General features: G+C 36.6%; 1 protein-coding gene across 3 annotated transcripts in view; it reads left to right on the top strand.

Annotated features, from left to right (window-relative positions):
* Nucleotides 1–20,296, top strand: part of VIRMA (vir like m6A methyltransferase associated) — a 60,843-nt gene that overhangs the window by 30,802 nt on the left and 9,745 nt on the right. For all 3 annotated transcript variants that reach the window (XM_065902509.1, XM_065902508.1, XM_065902510.1), the window contains exons 9-17: nt 3,559–4,050; nt 5,009–5,163; nt 7,221–7,303; nt 9,504–9,597; nt 9,761–10,305; nt 10,818–11,053; nt 11,538–11,790; nt 13,826–14,043; nt 19,334–19,466. In XM_065902509.1, coding sequence (XP_065758581.1) covers nt 3,559–4,050; nt 5,009–5,163; nt 7,221–7,303; nt 9,504–9,597; nt 9,761–10,305; nt 10,818–11,053; nt 11,538–11,790; nt 13,826–14,043; nt 19,334–19,466 — 2,209 coding nt within the window. The remainder of the gene's footprint in view (nt 1–3,558; nt 4,051–5,008; nt 5,164–7,220; nt 7,304–9,503; nt 9,598–9,760; nt 10,306–10,817; nt 11,054–11,537; nt 11,791–13,825; nt 14,044–19,333; nt 19,467–20,296) is intronic.

Raw genomic sequence — 20,296 nt, 5'->3', positions numbered from 1 at the left:
CCGGGCTGGGTCTTCGTTGCTGTGCGGGCTTTTCTCTAGTTGGAGACGGATGGAGGCTGCTCTTCATCGCAGTGTGAGGGCTTTTCATTGCAGTGGCTGCTCTTGTGGCAGAGCACAAGCTCTAGGGCACGTGACCTTCAGTAGTCGCAGTTCCTGGGCTCGGGAGCGCAGGCTTAATGGTTGGGGAGCGCAGGCTTAGTTGCTGTGTGGCGTGTGGGGTCTTCCTGGACGAGGAATTGAACCCGTGCCTCCTGCATTGGCAGGTGGATTCTTTCCCACTGAGCCACCAAGGAAGCCCCTTGCTTGTTTTTTTAAAAATCTGTCTATAGGTAATGTGTGTCTTTTTGAAGATGCCTTGATATTTCAAAATAGGTAGTAGTGAGGAGTATGTTACTGTATTTGAGCTATAATTTGTTAATACTTAAAAGTAGTAATAGCAACTTAAGTTAAAGATACAAATAATAATCGGGAGGGGGGGTTCAGGATGGGGAACACATGTAAATCCATGGCTGATTCATGTCAATGTATGGCAAAACACACTACAATATTGTAAAGTAATTAGCCTCCAACTAATAAACATAAATGGGAAAAAAAAGATATAAGTAATAATCAACCATAGTGCTTATATTAGCATATCTGTGAGTAAGAATAAAGGAGAAATTGCTGGGTGGCTTCTGGGAAGGTGAAGCAAAAAGGATGGCATAGGAAGGAGAGAGCTTTTCCTTGTAAGCCTCTTTGTACCTTATCATTCTTAAACGTAAGTTAAGCTGATAATTTACTAAGTTAATTTTACAGTCCTTGTTAAAGATATAGTAAAGGTTCACTTGTCACTTGTTTCTGCCTTCTTTAATGCTCTAGTTATCTAGTGGTACAGTTTTGCCATTTTTAGGTACTCAGTAGATTTTTAAAATTTGCGTTAATTTTTGAGGGTTTGTTTTTTGGCATTTTGCCTGTAAATAATCTTTTATCAAATGTAAAAATTACATTTTTATTATTTTATTCCTTATTTCAGTGACTATTTTTTGCCTTGCTTTGGTGCATAATGTATTAGCAAAGAATCAGTACTTGTCCATTCTAAAATCTATACCTATCCATTCCTGTTTTTAGCTGAAACTCAGATTTGCCTTAGCTTGAGTTCTTACAGAAGTGTAAGATGATAATTGCTAGAGCAAGGTCTAGTAGGAGATGAGGCCAAGAGTAAAAGTGTAAGGGTTTGGCTTTGAACAAGAGAATGGAAACCTTTTGAGTATACAAATACAGTTATCTTTGTAGTATGGAGACAGTAGAGGAGACAGTTGCTTCTCACTGGTCTTATTTTGGTGAATTAAGACGTGAAGTAATGCCCTGAGGGTGACTAAGTATAAGAAAAGAGATGATGCTCCCAAATAGTTATTGAGGGGAAGCTAGTAATTAATGGCTTATTAAGTATTGCTGTTTTTTTCCCTCCCATAATTGGAGATTGTACATTTGGGTGTCAGATTTTAGGAGATAAAGGGTTTTGAATGCTGGGCTAAGGAATTTGGATTTGTTTTTTTGGATTAATTTTTCTTTTTTGGCTGTGCTGCTTGGTGCGTGGGATCTTAGTTCCCTGATCAGGGGTTGAATCCAGGCCCCTGACAGTGAAAGCACTGAATACTAACCACTGGATGGCCAGGGAATTCTGGGGGTTTTGTTTTTAGAATGTGAAAGATCTTGAATATTTTAGAGTAGCAGATCTGATATGATCTGAGTAGTGTTCTAAGATTATATTATAGTTATGAGATGTATTGCCATGAAAAACAAATTGATGTTATTAGGTAGATAAGCCTGTCTGAAGATTCCAGGGTGTGGGTATTGTGCTGAATACTGGGCCTAGTATAGTGGCATTTACAGAAAATGGGAAGACAAATACAGTGCCAATATTGAAAGTTTGTGGTGGAGCATTACTTGGACTTGAAAACTGGACCTGGTAAGAGAAAGTAAGAAGGAGCTAAAATGCTTTGAGGTTTTTAACAATGGTAACTACTGTAACTGTGCTTTTATGGACAAAAATTGATAAATTAGGAGGGAGAGTGAACTTTGAAAAGAGAAATGATTACATTTTGGAAGGGTTAGTTTGAAGTGATGGCAAGGCTCTAATGTCCCATGTTGGAGTCTTCAAGATAACTCCCAGATTGACTAGCTAGACTCATAGGACTCAGTGTTGTAATCACAACCAGGATTTATTACATCAAAAGAATACAAAACACAATCCCCAAAGGGAAGGAGGTACATGGGACAAAGCCTGGGGAAATGAGTCATAAACTTCCAGAGTCCTTTCCTAGCTTAGGGCAGAGGATCCCCTTAAGTCCCCTGACAGCAAATTGTGGCATGTGTGAAATGTTGCATAGTGAGGAAGTTCATTAGAATCTCAGCATCCAAGCTTCCTATTGGGGGATAGCCATGTAGGCACCCAGTACCTAGCATGTACCAGAATTTCATACTGCCAGAGGGAAAGCAGGTGTTCAGAATAAACCATATTATTTGCATAAACAGTTTATGTGCAGTGAGTATCTTATCAGTTGGTGGGTGGAAACTGTCCCAAAATCCAAGTCCCTAGAGGCCAGCCAAGGACCAGCCTTTCTAAGAATAAGCATTCTGAGGCCTGCCATGTTAACTGTTTTCTGAACATTCTGTAAGGTGATTAAGGATGCTCGCAAGAGTGTAGAAGTGTTTACCTTTGTGGTAAGCGTTTACTGCAAGTGTTTTCCTCATGATACAGAAGCCTGAGTTTAAGCAGAAATATGATTGAAAAGGCAATTTTATGCTTTTTGGTTACAATTTTGTGACATTCTGGAAAAGGCAAAACTATGGAGACAGTTAAAAGATCAGCAATTTCCAGGGACTGGGAGCTAGTTGGGGGATGCATAGATGGACACAGAGTATTATTAGGGGAATGAAAATACTCTGTTTATCAGTAGGAATTGTGTCTTTTAGGGGTGTTAAATTCATACCTTTTCTACTAAAACTATTTGTACTAAAAAATGGTTCTTGGGTGTAATAAAAGAGTACTGTTGTATTAAGTACTAACGATGGATAATTTGGCCTTTTTTTCTTTCTAGAAGTACCAATTCAGATATACTACCTGTAGTACATCTGAATATATTAAATGCTTTTTATAGTGTATGCACTGTATTCTCCCTAGATACATGAATTCAGATATACTGATATGCCATGAGTTGAGTAGGACCATGGTTAAAAAGGAGGGAGCATTTGAAACGTGGCCTGGAAAGAAGGACCAGAATTTAAAGTCAAGATTGATTCTGGAAAGAGAAAATTTGTCAACAGTTACTAGTTAAACATCTTTTGAATGCTAGGAAAAAGCCTTATAGAACCTTACTTTCGTTTGGCCCTGTGGAGAGAAGACTTGCTATTCACATTATGTTTTTAGTTAAAGCAGTATATTGCTGAGAATAAGGATTATTGCTATTAAATTTTTTTTTTTGCTATTAAAATTTTTAACACTACCTGTCTAATGAAAACTGAGTAAATAAAATGTTTTGCACTGACCTGACATATACCTTGTTATTTCTCCCGCAGGTACCTTCACAGCCACCACTTCTTGGAGCTGGTCACCCTGCTTCTGTCAGTCCCTGTGACAGGCGCGCACCCCGGCGTGCTGCAAGCTGCAAAGGACGTTCTGAAGTTCCTCGCGCAGTCACAGAAGGGCCTCCTGTTTTTTATGTCAGAATATGAAGCAACAAATCTGTTGATCCGAGCTCTTTGTCATCTTTATGATCAAGATGAAGAAGAAGGTCTCCAGTCTGATGGTGTTATTGATGATGCCTTTGCCTTGTGGCTACAGGACTCAACACAGACATTGCAGTGTATTACAGAACTGTTCAGCCATTTTCAGCATTGTACAGCCAGTGAAGAAACTGACCACTCAGATCTGCTGGGAACGCTGCACAACCTTTACTTGATTACTTTTAATCCTGTGGGAAGATCAGCTGTTGGCCATGTTTTCAGTCTTGAGAAAAATCTCCAAAGTCTTATTACACTAATGGAGTACTATTCCAAAGAAGCCTTAGGGTAATTTTTTGCTTACTCCTTAAATTTCCTGTTCTATTGGAAAACTACATCACTAGTGGGGTAGATTCTTGAAAGAATGTGTTGTTTTGAAATAAAAACTATAATTTTTTTTGACATAGCCTATAACTTGTTAATCAAGGATTAGAATGATGAACTCTCTAAGATGTGGATATAAAGAAATGAAATAGCAGCTTCTTCAGTTTCCCTACAGAGTTAACAAAGATTGCATAACTACGGCTCATAGTTATAGATATAACTTAAGAGTCATGAAGACTATCTTGGTGTCTCTTCCCTTACCTGCTCTGACTTTAGAAGTGTTTTGCCTGGATGAGGGAGTTTGAGAATGATAGTGGTTTTTGAAGACCTTGCCCTCTTGGGCAGAGGGTTTCAGTCTGTGAGAAGAGAAACTCGCTCCTCCTGGTTCATGCCATACAAAGCAGTGGCATCCTTTGCATCCAAGTCTTGATACGACCCCTTGAGTGACAGATCTCTCGAGGGGACTGTAAAAGGCGAACAGGAGTGCTTCTATGTCTAGCAGTACCTTTACAGTTCTGTAGTGGAAGTCCGAATAATCACAGTGGTAGGTTGACTCATCACACTTTTTACTATTTATCCAGAGTGAAAAAACATTTTAAAGGAGATTAATGAAGTGTACTTCCTAATCTTTTGTTGCTGGTGAAGTATACTTATTCGTATTTTATTTTTCTGATCATATTTCTTAATAGAACTCCACTTTCCATTTTGACGCATGTGCTTTGTTATTAATATACTTTTAAGTAGTGGTTTCAGGTGAATTGGAGGTTAAACTAAAATGTGATTTCCTGTTTTCAGGAAGTTAGTAATGTTTCATGGTAAAATTCCTTGATCTTCTTAAAAAACCAAGTAAAAAAACAGTTAAAAAATTGTTCCTAAAAAATTACCTTCATACCAAAACCTTTAAAACCTTATTTTGTTTCAGTGATTCCAAGTCTAAGAAGTCAGTCGCTTATAATTACGCGTGCATACTTATCTTGGTGGTTGTCCAATCTTCCAGTGACGTCCAAATGTTGGAGCAGCACGCAGCAGCTCTCTTGAAGCTTTGTAAAGCAGACGAAAATAATGCTAAATTGCAAGGTATGGCACTTGAAGTTATTTTAAGCACTTATGATACATGAAGGAAAAAAGTCCTTGACTGTCTGTAGGTGGTATTTGCCATTTGGGACCAGGGACTTTATCATATTTGATAATATACCTAGTAACACCCTGTGTTAACTTTCTGTATAAGTTAAAACACCTTTTATGGAGGTATTTTATATGGTATTCTTAGGAAGTTGTTGAAAATACCTTTTTCTGGAAAGTCATGGAAATTTGTAGGTGGTTGAAGTTCCTAATCAACATAGAATTAAAGATGAACTCAGAAGCTCAGTTTTGTTCAGAAGTTCAGAAGTACAGTTTGTAGGTGTGTGTGTTTTCTTTGAATATGTGCTTATTTCTGAGTACCACTTAGAAATCCATTTGTGGTTAACACATGTGCTATTCTCAAGTGAAAAATGATGAAAGAACATTATTTTCTAAATGTATATTGAATGAAGTTTATTAAGTTTATAATAAGGTTTATAATAAGGTGAACCTTATTATGTAGGTAGTCTTGAAAAGTTCAATGTATTTAGTTATAGTTTTTTATTATTTTATTTTTGTTCTTGGCTTTTGACCTAGCCAAATAGAAATTTCAGCACAGTAAATGTTAGGATCATATGTGGCCACTTTTCTTTTTTCTCTTTTGTCCACGCTGCGCAGTATGCGGGATCTTAGATCTTAGTTTCCTGACCAGGGATGGAACCTGTGTCCTTTGCAGTGGAAGTGAGGAGTGTTAACCTACTGGACTGCTGGGGAAATCCCAGGCCTCTTTTCCTTTTAATCCTAAAAAGATTAAAGTTTAGGATTAATCCTAAAAAGATTAAAGTGTTACCAGTAAAAGTTGGATACTAAACTCAACTTTCCATATAGAAAATAGATTATTTTCCCCCCTCGAAGTATGCCCTTACAAAAAGAGGATATGTAGCATCTTCAAAGGTATTATTAATGCTTTAGTACATATTCTGCGTGATGAGTGCACTTATATTTATTTTATTATTCCTTTTATCTTTCATTTGAGCAATATATATTCTATATACATGAAAGAGGTAATTTAAAAGTGCATAGGAAAAATACTCAGATGTAAACTATTGTAATCCTCAGAAGGAGTGTAGTACCAAGGAGAGATGACTCCTATTTGCAGTTCCCGTCAGTTCTTCTTATAAAGTGTCTAGAAATTATTACATTAGAATGCTTTTATAAAAACATTTTTGGTGATAGGTAGGTTCTACCCCTGGGCCGGAAAGGTCCCTTGGAGAAGGAGATGGCAACCCATTCCAGTTATTCTTGCCTGGAAAACTCCATGTACAGAGGAGCCTTGATGAGCTACAGTCCACGGGTTCACAAAGAGTCAGATATGACTGAGTGACTGACAGTTTCACTTCACGTTTACAGCATAGCTTCCAGGCGGTTCAGTTGCAGTAATGGTGTATTTCATGTATTTTTTCCACAAACAAAATTTTCTGTTACTGTTTTGGTGGCGAGAGTGATCACTTTTAATTTTGTAAAGGCAGATTAGGAAATTGACAAAATTTAAAATTCGTGTTATGGGAAAAGGCCCTCAGCAAATGTTCCTCCATGATTTTGATCCTGTTAGAAATGAATGCATTTGTGTATGCTGTTTTGGGGGGTGTGGGAATCAGTGGTAGTATTAGGTGAATAAGCACTATGTTATTTGGTTTGTTTATGGGCAGTTAATTTTATAATTGTTTCAACGTTGTAAGTTGATTGCTGTAGAAAACTTCAGTTTAGTTAGACAGTTCTGTTTAATCATATAAACATTTAAGTTTTCAGAAGCCAAATAACTAAGAGTGATAGCTTCTTATTTCTAAACCAGTATAGTACAACATTTACATTTTTATTTTAAGACTTGTTTAAATAATTTAGACACTTAATTCCTGTATAAAATTCACTCCATTGAAATGAGCATGGGTTTTGCAATCTGAAAACATGGCTTTTCTCTGGAAAAGAATACTTTCACTTCCTTTGTTATTAAGTCTTGTTTATAAGGCTTTTATTTTAAAATATTATATTATAAATTACTTTTCATTTTTAAGAACTTGGCAAGTGGCTTGAACCTCTGAAAAACCTTAGATTTGAGATTAACTGCATCCCAAACCTAATTGAATATGTTAAACAGGTAAGTAAAACTTAAAAGTATCTTGATTTTATGGAACTATGTGGTAGTGAATAGTAATGTTATATTAAATCACTTGTATAGATAATGTAGTTAAGTATATTTGATTGATTTACTAGTCCTGTGGGTATAGATTGGTAGTGGATATAGATGGATATATAATTGTGTGGATACATGAACACAGATGCCCACAATGATATTGCTTTCTATTGCCAGATTCTGTCCTATTTTTTTTTCTCAAATAAGAATAATATCACCTACCATTTTGGTGACATTTACAAAAGTGTTTTAAATTAAATGCTATAATAATGTGACATATAATTATTTTAGTTAAACTTTCTGAAAAAGAATTTTCCTCAAAATTTTTAGGTGAAAATTGGTAAGAGTTAATTCTAGGTAATTGGAATGAGGACTAGTTCTGTTTGTTCATTTGGGATGGTTAAATTACTTCATTCTGTAATTGAAGTAATTCATGGGAGTTGAAAAATCTTATATTTCATAATATTACAGTTGAAAAATTCATATACAAGTCAGGTAATTCATAATGAAAAAATCTGTTATAATCAAAACATTGTTAGTTTGGGAAGTTTAAAAAGTTTTCTTTGCTCCTTAGTTGATCCAGTGTGTATCGTAGGATGAAGGACTAAAGGTGCTCTTCTTTTTTTAAAAAGTGCTCTTCTTTTTAAGTGCTTTAAAAAAAAGTGCTGTTTTTTTTTAAGGTGTTCTTTCTTTTTTTCTTTTACAATGATGCATAAAAAGTTTTAAACTAGAGGGGCAGAGTGGACCTTGAATTATCTCTTTTTCCTCCATCTCCCCCTAAGAGTAGTTTTACCTCCTATAATGCCATCATATTCTTCTGTTCTTTATTTTATGCCTCAAAGAATATCTAAAGGTTTTCATTATATTCAGTCTTTTATTTAGCGGAGGTATATTAGTGTCCTGTAAACTTAGATGGTCAGGTATTTAGGGTACTTGTGCATGGTTAGGAGAATATATTAAGTATCCAGTAAATACCAGAGGACTTGGATTAAAGTATTTAACCAGTAAAAAGTTCAGTGCTAGAAATTTGAATTGCATGTTTTAATTAAAAGTTTTAATTTTTAGGTAAATCCTTGTCCCATTAAGTATGGTTATTATAAATGACTGTTAAGATGTGCTAAAAAACAGCTGATCTAGGACAGAAACGTCACTCTGTGGCTCCCTGCTGTCTTAAGTAACTTGTGGAATAACTGAAAGGCAGCAAGGAAGAAGTTAGAGGGAAAGATAACCTAAGGTGGGGAAAGTGAAAGTCGCTCGGTCGTATCTGACTCTTTGAGACTTCATGGACTATACAGTCCATGGAATTCTCCAGGCCAGGATACTGGAGTGGATAGCCTTTCCCTTCTCCAGGGGATCTTCCCAACCCAGGGATTGAACCCAGGTCTGCCGCATTGCAGGCGAATTCTTTACCAGCTGAGCCACAAGGGTGGGAAACATGAGGAAAAGCATTTTCTTAGGTTTAGGTTTCAAACTCTGAGGTTTAGAGGCTGAAGTAGTAACATTTTAAAGTGGTATTTCTTCTAAGTTTTTAAAACCATCTATATGCTGCTCTTTGAAAATTACAAAAATAAAGCAGCTTAAGTGTAACTATTTGTTGCCAGGAAACATAGCCTGGGCAAGTGCTGAGGACATAGGTAACTGTATTTCTTTTTCCTCTCTTCATGCCCCAAATGGCCATCATAACTAGATTCCTGTGGTATTTGTGTTTTTTGAAATATATGTTATGTAGTATTAAACCACTCCCTGATGCTTCATCAATTTTGAAAGAGGTTTTAGTACCCACAGGGCTCTGTAAAATCAGAATCCGTGCTTCCTTTTTGGAAAAACAGATATGTAGAAAGAGTATCCACAAAGGAGCTCTTTTAAATGCTTAACATGGAGCGTTTCCTAAATACCTGTATGTGGCCTTTGTTTCGTCAGTACTTTTTAATATACTTATGTCAGCAGTTATCATTTTATAAACGTGATGTCACGTACGGTACAACATATGCCAAAGATGGCATCACCTTTAAAACTTCGTTAGCTTTATTCATGTCTTAAGTGTACTTAGGAAGTTTAAAATGATGTAAGTACTTAACTTGAAACTCCTGTTTTTAACCAGTGCCTTCTCTGGGTCTGATAGGTACTAAGAAATTAAAGTTTCTGTTCATTTTTATTTTTGAAGAATACTGATAACTTGATGACCCCTGAAGGAGTTGGCCTTACTACTGCCTTGCGTGTTCTCTGTAATGTGGCCTGTCCCCCACCCCCTGTTGAAGGTAATGTGGCTACTGTACTTAAAAACTATTTTTTAAGCCTGGTGTAAATACCATTTATTAAATAAAATATTAAAAATATTAATAATTATTAAAAAAATCTTAACCAATGATTAATATTTAAGTAATTAGTTTTGTGTTTTTTTTCTCCCTTATTTATGTAAAGGTCAACAGAAAGACCTGAAATGGAATCTTGCTGTCATTCAGCTTTTTTCTGCTGAAGGAATGGACACCTTTATTCGGGTGCTGCAAAAATTGAACAGTATTCTGACTCAGCCTTGGAGGCTCCATGTCAACATGGGGACTACCCTTCACAGAGTTACCACCATTTCGATGGCTCGCTGCACACTCACTCTTCTTAAAACTATGTTAACGGAACTGCTGAGAGGTGGCTCTTTTGAGTTTAAGGACATGCGTGTCCCTTCAGCGCTTGTGACTTTACACATGCTCCTCTGCTCTATCCCTCTCTCAGGCCGTCTGGACAGTGATGAACAGAGAATTCAGAATGATATCATTGATATCTTACTGACTTTTACCCAAGGAGTTAATGAAAAGCTCACTATCTCAGAAGAGACTCTAGCTAACAATACTTGGTCCTTAATGTTAAAAGAAGTTCTTTCTTCGATATTGAAGGTTCCTGAAGGATTTTTTTCTGGACTCATACTCCTTTCAGAGCTGCTGCCTCTACCATTGCCCATGCAAACAACTCAGGTATCACTTCCATATAACATGCATCTTATAAATGATGGCAATAACACTTTTTTAAAATCCAGTGGTTTTGCTTAAAAAAACAAAAAAACCCCTCTTCTCCTTCCCCTAAGAAAGACAAAATAACTGGATGAGGGTGAGATAAAAACTGAAGCAAGTTGGTCATTAAGGAAACATGGGAGTAACATTTTAAATAAATTTTTGTTAATGTGAATTTTATTATGCTGTTATGTATACTTGTACTTTTGTTGTTTTTAAATCCTTTTCCCCCACCATTAACTAGGTTGCTTCATCAATGGAGTCTGCTCTACTGACTGCTAACCTGAGAACAATAAGATTTTTTATTAGATGCATTGAACTCAAGCAAATGTTTAATTGTATAACAGAAAATTAAATGTTTTAAGCATGCAGTAAAGATGTTTTTTTCATAATAGTTCTTCCTGAACAGTTTTTGTGATTGTAAATAAATATTTTTTTAAAAATCCATGTACAGACACACTATACTTTTTTAACAGGTTATTGAGCCACATGATATATCAGTGGCACTCAACACCCGGAAGTTGTGGAGCATGCACCTTCATGTTCAAGCAAAGTTGCTCCAAGAAATAGTTCGCTCTTTCTCTGGCACAACCTGCCAGCCCATTCAACATATGTTACGGCGTATTTGTGTTCAATTGTGTGACCTTGCCTCACCAACTGCACTTCTGATTATGAGAACTGTGTTGGATTTGATTGTAGAAGACTTGCAAAGGTATTTTCATTTTGCACTAAAAATTTTTTTCTCAAGGTATTTTTGACACAAATACTTAAAAAAAAAAATTAACAGCCTTTGGAAACCAGGCTTTAGAATGCTCAGATAATATGTGTACCTATAAAATACACACACACACATATATGAATATATGTATGTGAGTATATATACACACGTATATATGAATATATAAAGATAAATTTTAATTAGAAAGCTATTATTTTATGTGCAAGATACCTTGAATTATTTCAAGATTTGGGGTACTGGAAAAGTGAACTATGAAGTACTCTGATTTAAGAAAATATGTTATTGAAAACACAAATTTACAAAATTTTATAGTAATTGTAAAATTCCAGAGTTGTCATACCCAAGGAATGAAATTTTCTATGTAAGATTTGTATAGTATGTGTTGAAAAAGAAACTTTATTAAGTAATGCCTTAGAATCAAGAATTTTGTTTACTAACTGTGTTGATTTTGTTCCAGCACTTCAGAAGATAAGGACAAGCAGTACACTAGCCAGACCACCAGGTTGCTTGCTCTGCTTGACGCTCTGGCTTCACACAAAGCTTGCAAATTAGCCATTTTGCATCTAATTAGTGGAACTGTTAAAGGTGATGAAAGATATGCAGAGATATTCCAGGATCTGTTGGTTTTGGTGCGGTCCCCTGGAGACAGTGTTATTCGTCAGCAGTGTGTTGAATATATCACATCCATTTTGCAGTCTCTCTGTGATCAGGTATTTATAGTTATTTTTATAAATTCTTTGTGGGTGTATATGTTTTTAAAAAAACTTCTGATGTAATTCTTGGCTGCTAACAAAGAGATCTTATCTGTTTCATTATTCATGTTATTGTTTAGGGGGAATATTTGACCAGTGAACCAACAATAAAATGATTTGGTGCTACATAACTTTCTTTGACCTTGTACATCACATATTTCTCTGAAGAGGTTTTTTCATTTTCTTTATGAGATGCTGTCTTTGGATATTTATTCTATGTGCCGTTTTAGTCTTTGGAGTTGGTTATGTCTGGTAGTTTCATTTTCTTTCCAATTATATTCTGTACCGATTCATTCTTGGATATTGTAGTTTTGTGATTGGTTGAGTTAATACTATATTTTTTTGTTTGGACTTTTTTTTTTTAATTAAAAAAAAAAAAATTGGGGACTGTGCCTAAAGGTATGTGGGGATCTTAGTTCCCCAGCGAGGAAAGTGCAGTCTTAACCACTGGGAATCCAGGGAAGTCTTTGGACGACTTTGGAAGGCATCACAGGCTGCTACAATTTTAGTGTGTTTCAGACTACTGTGCTTACAGATGTTGACTAAAAGTAGTAGTACTTTTTCCTGCTGTTCATATTATTAACTTCCAGTTTGTAGTTCCATGACTTAATGAGAATTGCTTTAACTTTTAAAGCCCATTGTTACAGGGATCATCATAGATTTCTATGCCTGATAGAATTTGAGCTTGTCAAAATGCTCCTACTATCTAATTAATCGAATGTGATTTTTCCAGGCAGAGTATTTTTAATAGGATCCCATATTAGAAGGTTTGGAGAAGGGCATGGCAACCCACTCCAGTATTCTTGCCTGGAGAATCCTCGTGGACAGAGGAGCCTGGAGGGCTGCCATCCTTGGGATTGCAAAGAGTCAGATATGACTGAGTGACTAAGCACACACATACTAGAAGATTACCTTTCTCTAGCTAAAAAAAAGGAAAATCCAATTTGGTTACATTTAACACTCAAGTCAAGAAGAAACATTTTTTGTGTGACTTGTTTTCACAAAAAGGAGATCTGGTAGAAAATAGTTTTGAACCTGGCCAAAAGGCTGTTTTAAGTCTTTATACCTCAAAATGTCCAATCAGCTGGTATTTGTATTATAATTAATATTGAGTTGTATGACTGTGCTGAGTAACAGTTTAGCATCCTAGCTGCCCTGATGACATAAACTTCTTTCTTGGCTGGCCTCACCTAGTTGTATTTCCCTTCTATTCAAGCTTTGTTTTATAGTTTTAACCCAAGTTGAATAGTGGTTTCCAGTGTGTTGAAGTAATTAAAGACAATAACACATAGCTAAAAATGTTTCTGTAAAGTCTGCTTTACTTCTGCAAAAAGAGTAGTGTGGGTTTTTAGTTGTTGTTAGGTAAACTTGCTGACATTGAAAAACTTGAATTTTAGATGTATATAAAAACTAGAGGAAGATATTGGAAGACTGTGCCTAAGTGTTTTTTTGCTGCATCCATTTCTTTTTGTGATGTTATAAATTCAAGTATGGATATATTTATTAAAATTTATTTCTCTGAATGCTTTCTTTATAAATCTAAAAATATTCAGATGAATAAATAATATAATAATTTAAAACATTATAGTACCAAAAGTACTAACCTAACCATTTAAAGGTAGAAATTACACTTAGTATAAGCCAGAAGGAAAAATTTTTCAAAGAGATGTTCTTTTAAAATATGAATACTGTGAGTCAGATTCCGTTGACAAGTAGTTAGGTGTCAGTCTTACAAAGTATAAAAACACTGTGAAGCAAAGTATTTGTCTTTATTTCTTTAGGTGTGTATCCTTGTATTAACCTTTATAGAAGGGCAGAACCATTCCTTTGTACTTAATATGTTTGAATCTGTGTTTGGGATGGGATAATAACTATAATATTTTGATAACTACTAACCATTAATTGTTGTGTATTTCAGAAATAAAAGCTTGAAGTGATAGTGACAATCATTTAAAAAAATTGTTTTTTCCCCAACTCCCCTCCTCCCTCACAGGACATTGCACTAATTTTGCCAAACTCTTCTGAAGGTTCTGTTTCTGAACTGGAGCAACTCTCCAATTCTCTACCAAACAAAGAACTGATGGCCTCAATCTGTGACTGTCTCCTGTCTGTGGTAGCTAACTCGGAGAGCAGTTACAGCTGTTTACTGACATGTGTCAGAACAATGATGTTTCTTGCAGAGCATGATTATGGATTATTTCACTTAAAAAGGTAATGCTTTATCTAATTTAATTCTGTTGTTTCTTAATTGCTAAGTCGTGACTGACTCTTTTGCAGCCCCATGAACTGTAGCCCGCCAGACTCCTTTGTCCATGGGATTTCCCAGGTAAGATTATTGGAATGGGTTGCCATTTCCTTCTCCAGTAGATCTTCCCAACCCAGGGATTGACCCCACATCTCCCGCGTTGGCAGGTGGATTCTTTACCAATGAGCCACCAGGAAGTGGTACAAATTTACTATATTCTTGTATTTTAATCCCCCCATATTAATTAATTCATAGATGTTGTAGAAGGTGGGAGGTAGGATTTCTTTCATGTGGAGAAATTTTGAATTTGTGGAAAAGATTCATTAGCAATGAAATGTACTAGTAATAAAATCTTTAGGTAATGTAAATTGAGAGGGAAGTCTTATCATTCCGGGGTCATTAATTCAGTGCCCGAAGATACTTGTTTGGTTTGCACAGACACCTCTGGTTCTTCAGGGGTGGTGGCAGTGTGGATTGTGAACTCTGAAGCTGAAAGTGCTGATGCTGTGTGCTTTACTCTCTAGAGGAGTGGCTGATCTGAGATGGATTTGAAATGATACAAATCTGCTCAGTCTCTCAGGTGTAATTTCTGCTTCCCATTGCTATCCATGCCCTCATCTTTTTCTTCACTAGGGAGATGGATAGCTACTACATAGTTTCCCTGGGAATTTGTAGAAGTATGTAGGATTATGAGATCGAGAGGATTAGGCAACATGTATTTGTGCCTCTCGTTAATTCTTATAACACTGGTTGGAAACGTATGTTCCAGGTGGAGCGCTTGCTGCTGCTTCCCGTCTTTCCCCCGCTTAGCCCGTCCTCCTGTACGCTCTCTCAGTTGATGGTACCTGCTGAACATCCAGGTTCTCCCCCTGCCACCTCCCAGTCTTTCGCCAAAGTCTTTAAATTTTATTTCTTAAATGTCTTTTTTCCTACTGCCCAGATACTTACTGTATATCTTTTAAAACTCACCTTATACACTACATATCCAATTAAACTTAATTTTTTAAAAAAGCTTTCCTTGATTCTTCCATTCCTAGCTGGTTTAGGTGCTCTCACAAATACCCTTTGCATACCGCTTCCATAGCATGTTATGTGACGTTGTTGGCTCTGCTAGGTTCACGTAAGTCATTGTAACCTATTTCCTTTTTTATCTTTAGCTCGGATCTTTCTGCTGAGCTCCATGTAACTCATGTATCTATTTGACATCTCTACTTAGCCATCTGACCGGCACCCAAGCTGACCCAAAGCAGAGTTCTTGATATTCTTGCTTCAGACATGTTTCTGTTTTGCTTATCTTGGCAAATGTTAAATGCGAAGATTCTTGCTGGTTCTCTTTTCCTTTCTCCCTGCCTCCAGTCTGTCAAGAAGTCTAGTACATTATGTTTTCAAAATATCCTGAATCTGATCGCCTTTCTCCGCCTCCATTGTTACCACCCCTGTGCCCTCGACTGTATTTGCTTATATGACCCATTGCAATAGCCTTCAGTCTTCTCTTCTTACTTCTACTATTGTCCCCATAAAAAATATTTTCTTAGCGCTCAGATCAGTCTTTTTAAATTTAAAACAAGGTATGCGTCATTATTATTTTGCTTAAATCCTTCTGTTGGCTTTCCGTTGAACTTTAGATAAAATTCAAACTTGATATTGATCTCTTGGGCTCTTATACAGTCCAACTCTTGCTTATTTTTCTGACTTTTCTCATAGCTCTTTATCCTCAATTTGACTCCCTATCAGGCTCATTCCTATTTCTAGACCTTTTTTTTTCTTTCCTAAAATGCTTTTTTTTTTTTCCTAAAATGCTTTTTCCCTAGTTTCTTCTAGGACTTGCTTTTTTTACTTCACTCAGGAATCTGTATCAATATATTTCCTGCCTAAATGCGTGCCTAAAATGTGTATCCTTTGTGTCCCCATTCCTTATACCCCATTATAGTTTGACATTATGTCATATAGCCTTATTGCTTATTTGATTGTCTCCCTCAATAGAATATAATCTGCACAAGGACAGGGACTGTCTTTTCTTGACTGGACTCCCTCCAGCACCTAGAAACCTGGTTCACAGTAGGCATTATGAAGAAATGTTAGAGTCATTTAGTTCACAGATATTTGTTAAATGCCCTCCTCTCTCGGCCAGACACTGCTCTAGGTGCTGGAGATTTAATTAAAAAAAAAGAAAAATCCCTGTCTCTTCTTGATGTTCTCATTCTGTTAGAAGTAGACAGATGATCAACATGTAAATAAAATACACAGCATGTTATAGAACAACATAAAATAGAGCAAAAGAATAGCGAGTGCTGAAGTGAGGGTGAGAGTTGTCATTTGAAGTTTGAGGAGGTAATCAGAGAAGTCCTCACTGAGAGGGTGGCCCTTGAACAAAGAACTGAGGGAGGTGAATGAAACATGTTAACATGCTGGGGGAGAGCAGTTGCATATGGTATGCCTAACTTGTCTGAGAAATGGCCTGGAGACCACGGTGGTTGCTCTTGAAGTGAGTAAGCAAATTGGAAAATGGCAGGGCCCTGGGTCAGAGAGGTAGTGGGTAGATGAGGGGAGGGCAGGTCATCAGGGGCCTTCAGAGTCACTTATAAGGCCGTTATGGGCTTCCCTGGTGACTCAGGTGGTAAAGAATCCACCTGCAATGCCGGAGACCCAGGTTTGATCCCTGGTATAGGAAGATTCCCTAAGAAGGAAATGGCTACCCACTCTAGTATTCTTGCCTGGGGAATCCCATGGACAGAGGAACCTGGCAGGCTATGGGATCACGAAGAGTTGGACGCATCTGAGCAACTAATGTACACACATACACACAAGAGCCATTATAAGGTTTTGAGCAGAGGTACAGTGTGATCTGGCTTTTTAAATAAATAGATCACTATATCCTCTAGTCCTGAGACAGCCTCACTCAAAAAACCGTTTTTTTGAGATGATTTTAGACTTTCAGAAAAATTACAAAATAATAGTACAGAGCTTCATCCAGCTTACCCTTATGCCTGTCCTCATGTTGATGTCTTGAGTAACCATTGAATGTTTGTCAAAATTAAGAAACTAAACTTGACATAATGCTGTTAACTAAAATACAGAACTTGCTTAGATTTTACCAGTTTTTCTAGTAATGTTCTAAGTACATCATGTCAGGAAATATATCATGCATTGCTGATGATACTAACCTTGGTCACCAAACTGAGATGCTGTCTGCTAGGATTCTGCACAGCAGACTTACTAATTTTCTGTTTTTAAATACTAAACATTTTGAATAATATACTTCAAGACTTATGTAAATGTCCTCTTTCTACTTAAAATTTTCATCCTCTCAATTTTACTGTCCATCAGTGAATCTTGGCACATGTCAGTTATTACTGTGGTGTTTTAATGTGTGTGTGTGCATGCACACTTGGTCATCCCCATGGACTGAAGCCTGCCAGGCTCCTCTCTCCATGGATTTTTCCAGGAAAGAATACTGGAGTGGATTGCTATTTCCTTCTCCAGGGGATCTTCCCGACCCAGGGGTCAAGCTGGTGTCTCCTGTGTCTCCTCCTTTGGCAGGCGGATTCTTTACCAGCTGAACCATCAGGGGAAGCCCATGGTGTTTTAATAGTGATTTCCTATTTTTCTTATTCCTTTTTCACTTAATTATCGTCTATAGGGATGAATTCATCACTTTCCCCTCATTTATTTACTTATTTGGGTATTTATATCCATATGGACTTGTGGACATTAAGTTTTTTTGTTGTGTAATAATTGAACAGTGTGTTGTTATTTATTTTGTTGTTCAAGTTACGTCACTAATTTTGATTTCTCTCAGTGACTAAGGCTGGGAAATATGTGTGTCCTAACTCATGCATCTACCAAAAAAATCTACATTTTTTCCCGTCTATTTATTGTATGTATGTATTTTTAAAAGATGAGTCCATACAAGTACTTTGATTCTCATACAATATCAGAGGGTGGATTCTAACTTTCCGCCTTTCTTTGTAACATCATCCGTGTTGTATGATGTACAGTTCTGTGGATTTTGACCGTCATGTATCTCCTATCACATTTCCATGCAAAGCCATCACCCTGGCAGTCTAGTGTGCCACCCTTTTATAAACAACTTTGCTACAAGTCGAGTGACAAAATACCAGATTTTGGCATTGCTAGTTTACTTTTTAAATTGTAGACATTCTAAAGTGTGCAGTGGACCCCCGTTTTTGATAGGCCATCTAAATAAAGTTCATTCTCTTAAGGTTATAAGTAGAGGCTAGTAATTGGTATAATCCAATTTTTAACTTAAGCTTTTTCAGTTGATTGTACTATCTCTGTGTTTAATCTCATTCCTGTTGTGCTTTGGCCATTTCATTATTTTATAAAGTTCTCATGAGCACGAGTCCTATCTTTCTCCATTTTGTATTGCTTTACCCAAGTCTTGAAATTTTATTTTGATCAACTGAGAACTATGTAAATCCATAATTTTAGCAGGACTATATGTATTGTCATGATTTTGGACATATAGCATGGTTATTTCTTATACAGAAATCTCTCTGTATAAGAGGTTGGTAAATTGTGAGCCACAGGCCAAATCCAGCCCTTATCGGAACATAGTCAATATTTATGTGCTGTCTGCAGATGCTTTCCCACTACACTGGCCGTTGAGTAGTTGTGACTGAGACTGCTATTTTGTATAGAGAGCAGGTTGAGTTCTGTATAACCCTGTAAAGCCTAAAATATTTATTGTTAGGCCCTTTACATAAAAAGTTTACTGATACCTACTTTATACCCTTGATTTCTTTCTCTCAGATTACAGCGTCACAGTCAGCCTTTGTAGTTATTATATAAGTTAGGCTTTTGAGTTTATTTGCTTAGTTTTGTAGCTTTGTTATTTGGGGCGTTTTTCTTCTTCCTGTGTTTTTGAAGTTCATGTACATGCATGCTCATCGTGGCCAGCTCTGTGACCACATGAACCGTAGCCCGCCAGGCCTCTCTTCTCGACTCAGGGAGCAAAGCTGGGTCTCCTGCATTGCAGGCAGGTTCCTTACCGCTGGAGCTACGAGGAAACCCTTTTGAAGTCTGTCTTATTTAAAAGGATATATCCACTAAAAAAAGAAATGCATTGTTATATGGCTTGCATGACAGATAAACCAAAGCACTTTTTTACATTTCTTGAAATGTAACATTTTAATATACTAAATTTTGTTTGTCTGAACTGAGATAGTTCGTTTCTCATACCAGATTTGCATGCTCAAATTTTAAACCATTGCCTCTCTATTCCTTTATCTACAGTTCTTTAAGGAAAAACAGCAGTGCTCTGCACAGCTTACTGAAGCGGGTGGTCAGCACCTTCAGTAAGGACACGGGGGAGCTTGCCTCTTCGTTTTTGGAGTTTATGAGGCAGATTCTTAGTTCCGATGCAATGGTAAGTGTCTGTATGTGTGTTTGGCATTTCTCATATTTACAAACATATATGTTAAAAAATCACGGGTTCAAAAATATCCTGGAATGATGTTATTTGGAACTTGGAACTTAACTTGTATTTTTTTAATATGTCCTCACCCCACTAAAAGTATGCGTTTTTGATTTATAAAAAAAAAAAATAGATGGTTAAGAGTAGAATTTATTAGGAATCATTCTTAATTCTTTCAGCTGTTTGAAGATGTTTTCCTACTGCGTTGTGGCTTCCATGGTTTTTGACAATAAATCATTTGTTAACTCTTATTAGTTGAGTCACCTCTCTTACTGCTTTCAAGATGCTGTTTTTGGCTCTTGATCATGTGTTAAGAGTGGATTAAGTTTGTTCTACTTGGAGTTTGTTGAGCCTCTTGAAAGTGTAAATTAATGTTTTTCATCAAATTTGTAAAGTTTCAGTCACCATTTCTTTAGATACTTTCTCGGACTCTTTCTTCCTCTTCTGAGACCCTTTATTATGTGTGTTGATACTCTTGATAGTATCTCCACAAGCATCTTTTGAGGCTGTGCTTGTGGTTCTTCATGTTTTTCTTTCTGTTCCTTAAAATGGATAATCTCAGTTGACTGTGCTCAAATTCACGGATTCTTTTTTTTTTTTGCCAGCTCAAATCTGCTCTTGAGCCCCTCTAGTGAATTTTTTGTTTGACTTATTGTCCTTTCCCACTCCAGAATTTATGTTCAGGTTTTGTATAACTCTTAGCTGTTTATTGATATTTTCTTGTAGAATACTGTATCAACTTTCTTTCCAGTTTTTCCTTCTAAGCATTTACTTCTTTGGTA

Source organism: Muntiacus reevesi, chromosome 12 (assembly GCF_963930625.1).
Source record: "Muntiacus reevesi chromosome 12, mMunRee1.1, whole genome shotgun sequence".
Classification (NCBI taxonomy): domain Eukaryota; kingdom Metazoa; phylum Chordata; class Mammalia; order Artiodactyla; family Cervidae; genus Muntiacus; species Muntiacus reevesi.
This window is presented reverse-complemented; position numbering and strand designations above follow the sequence as displayed.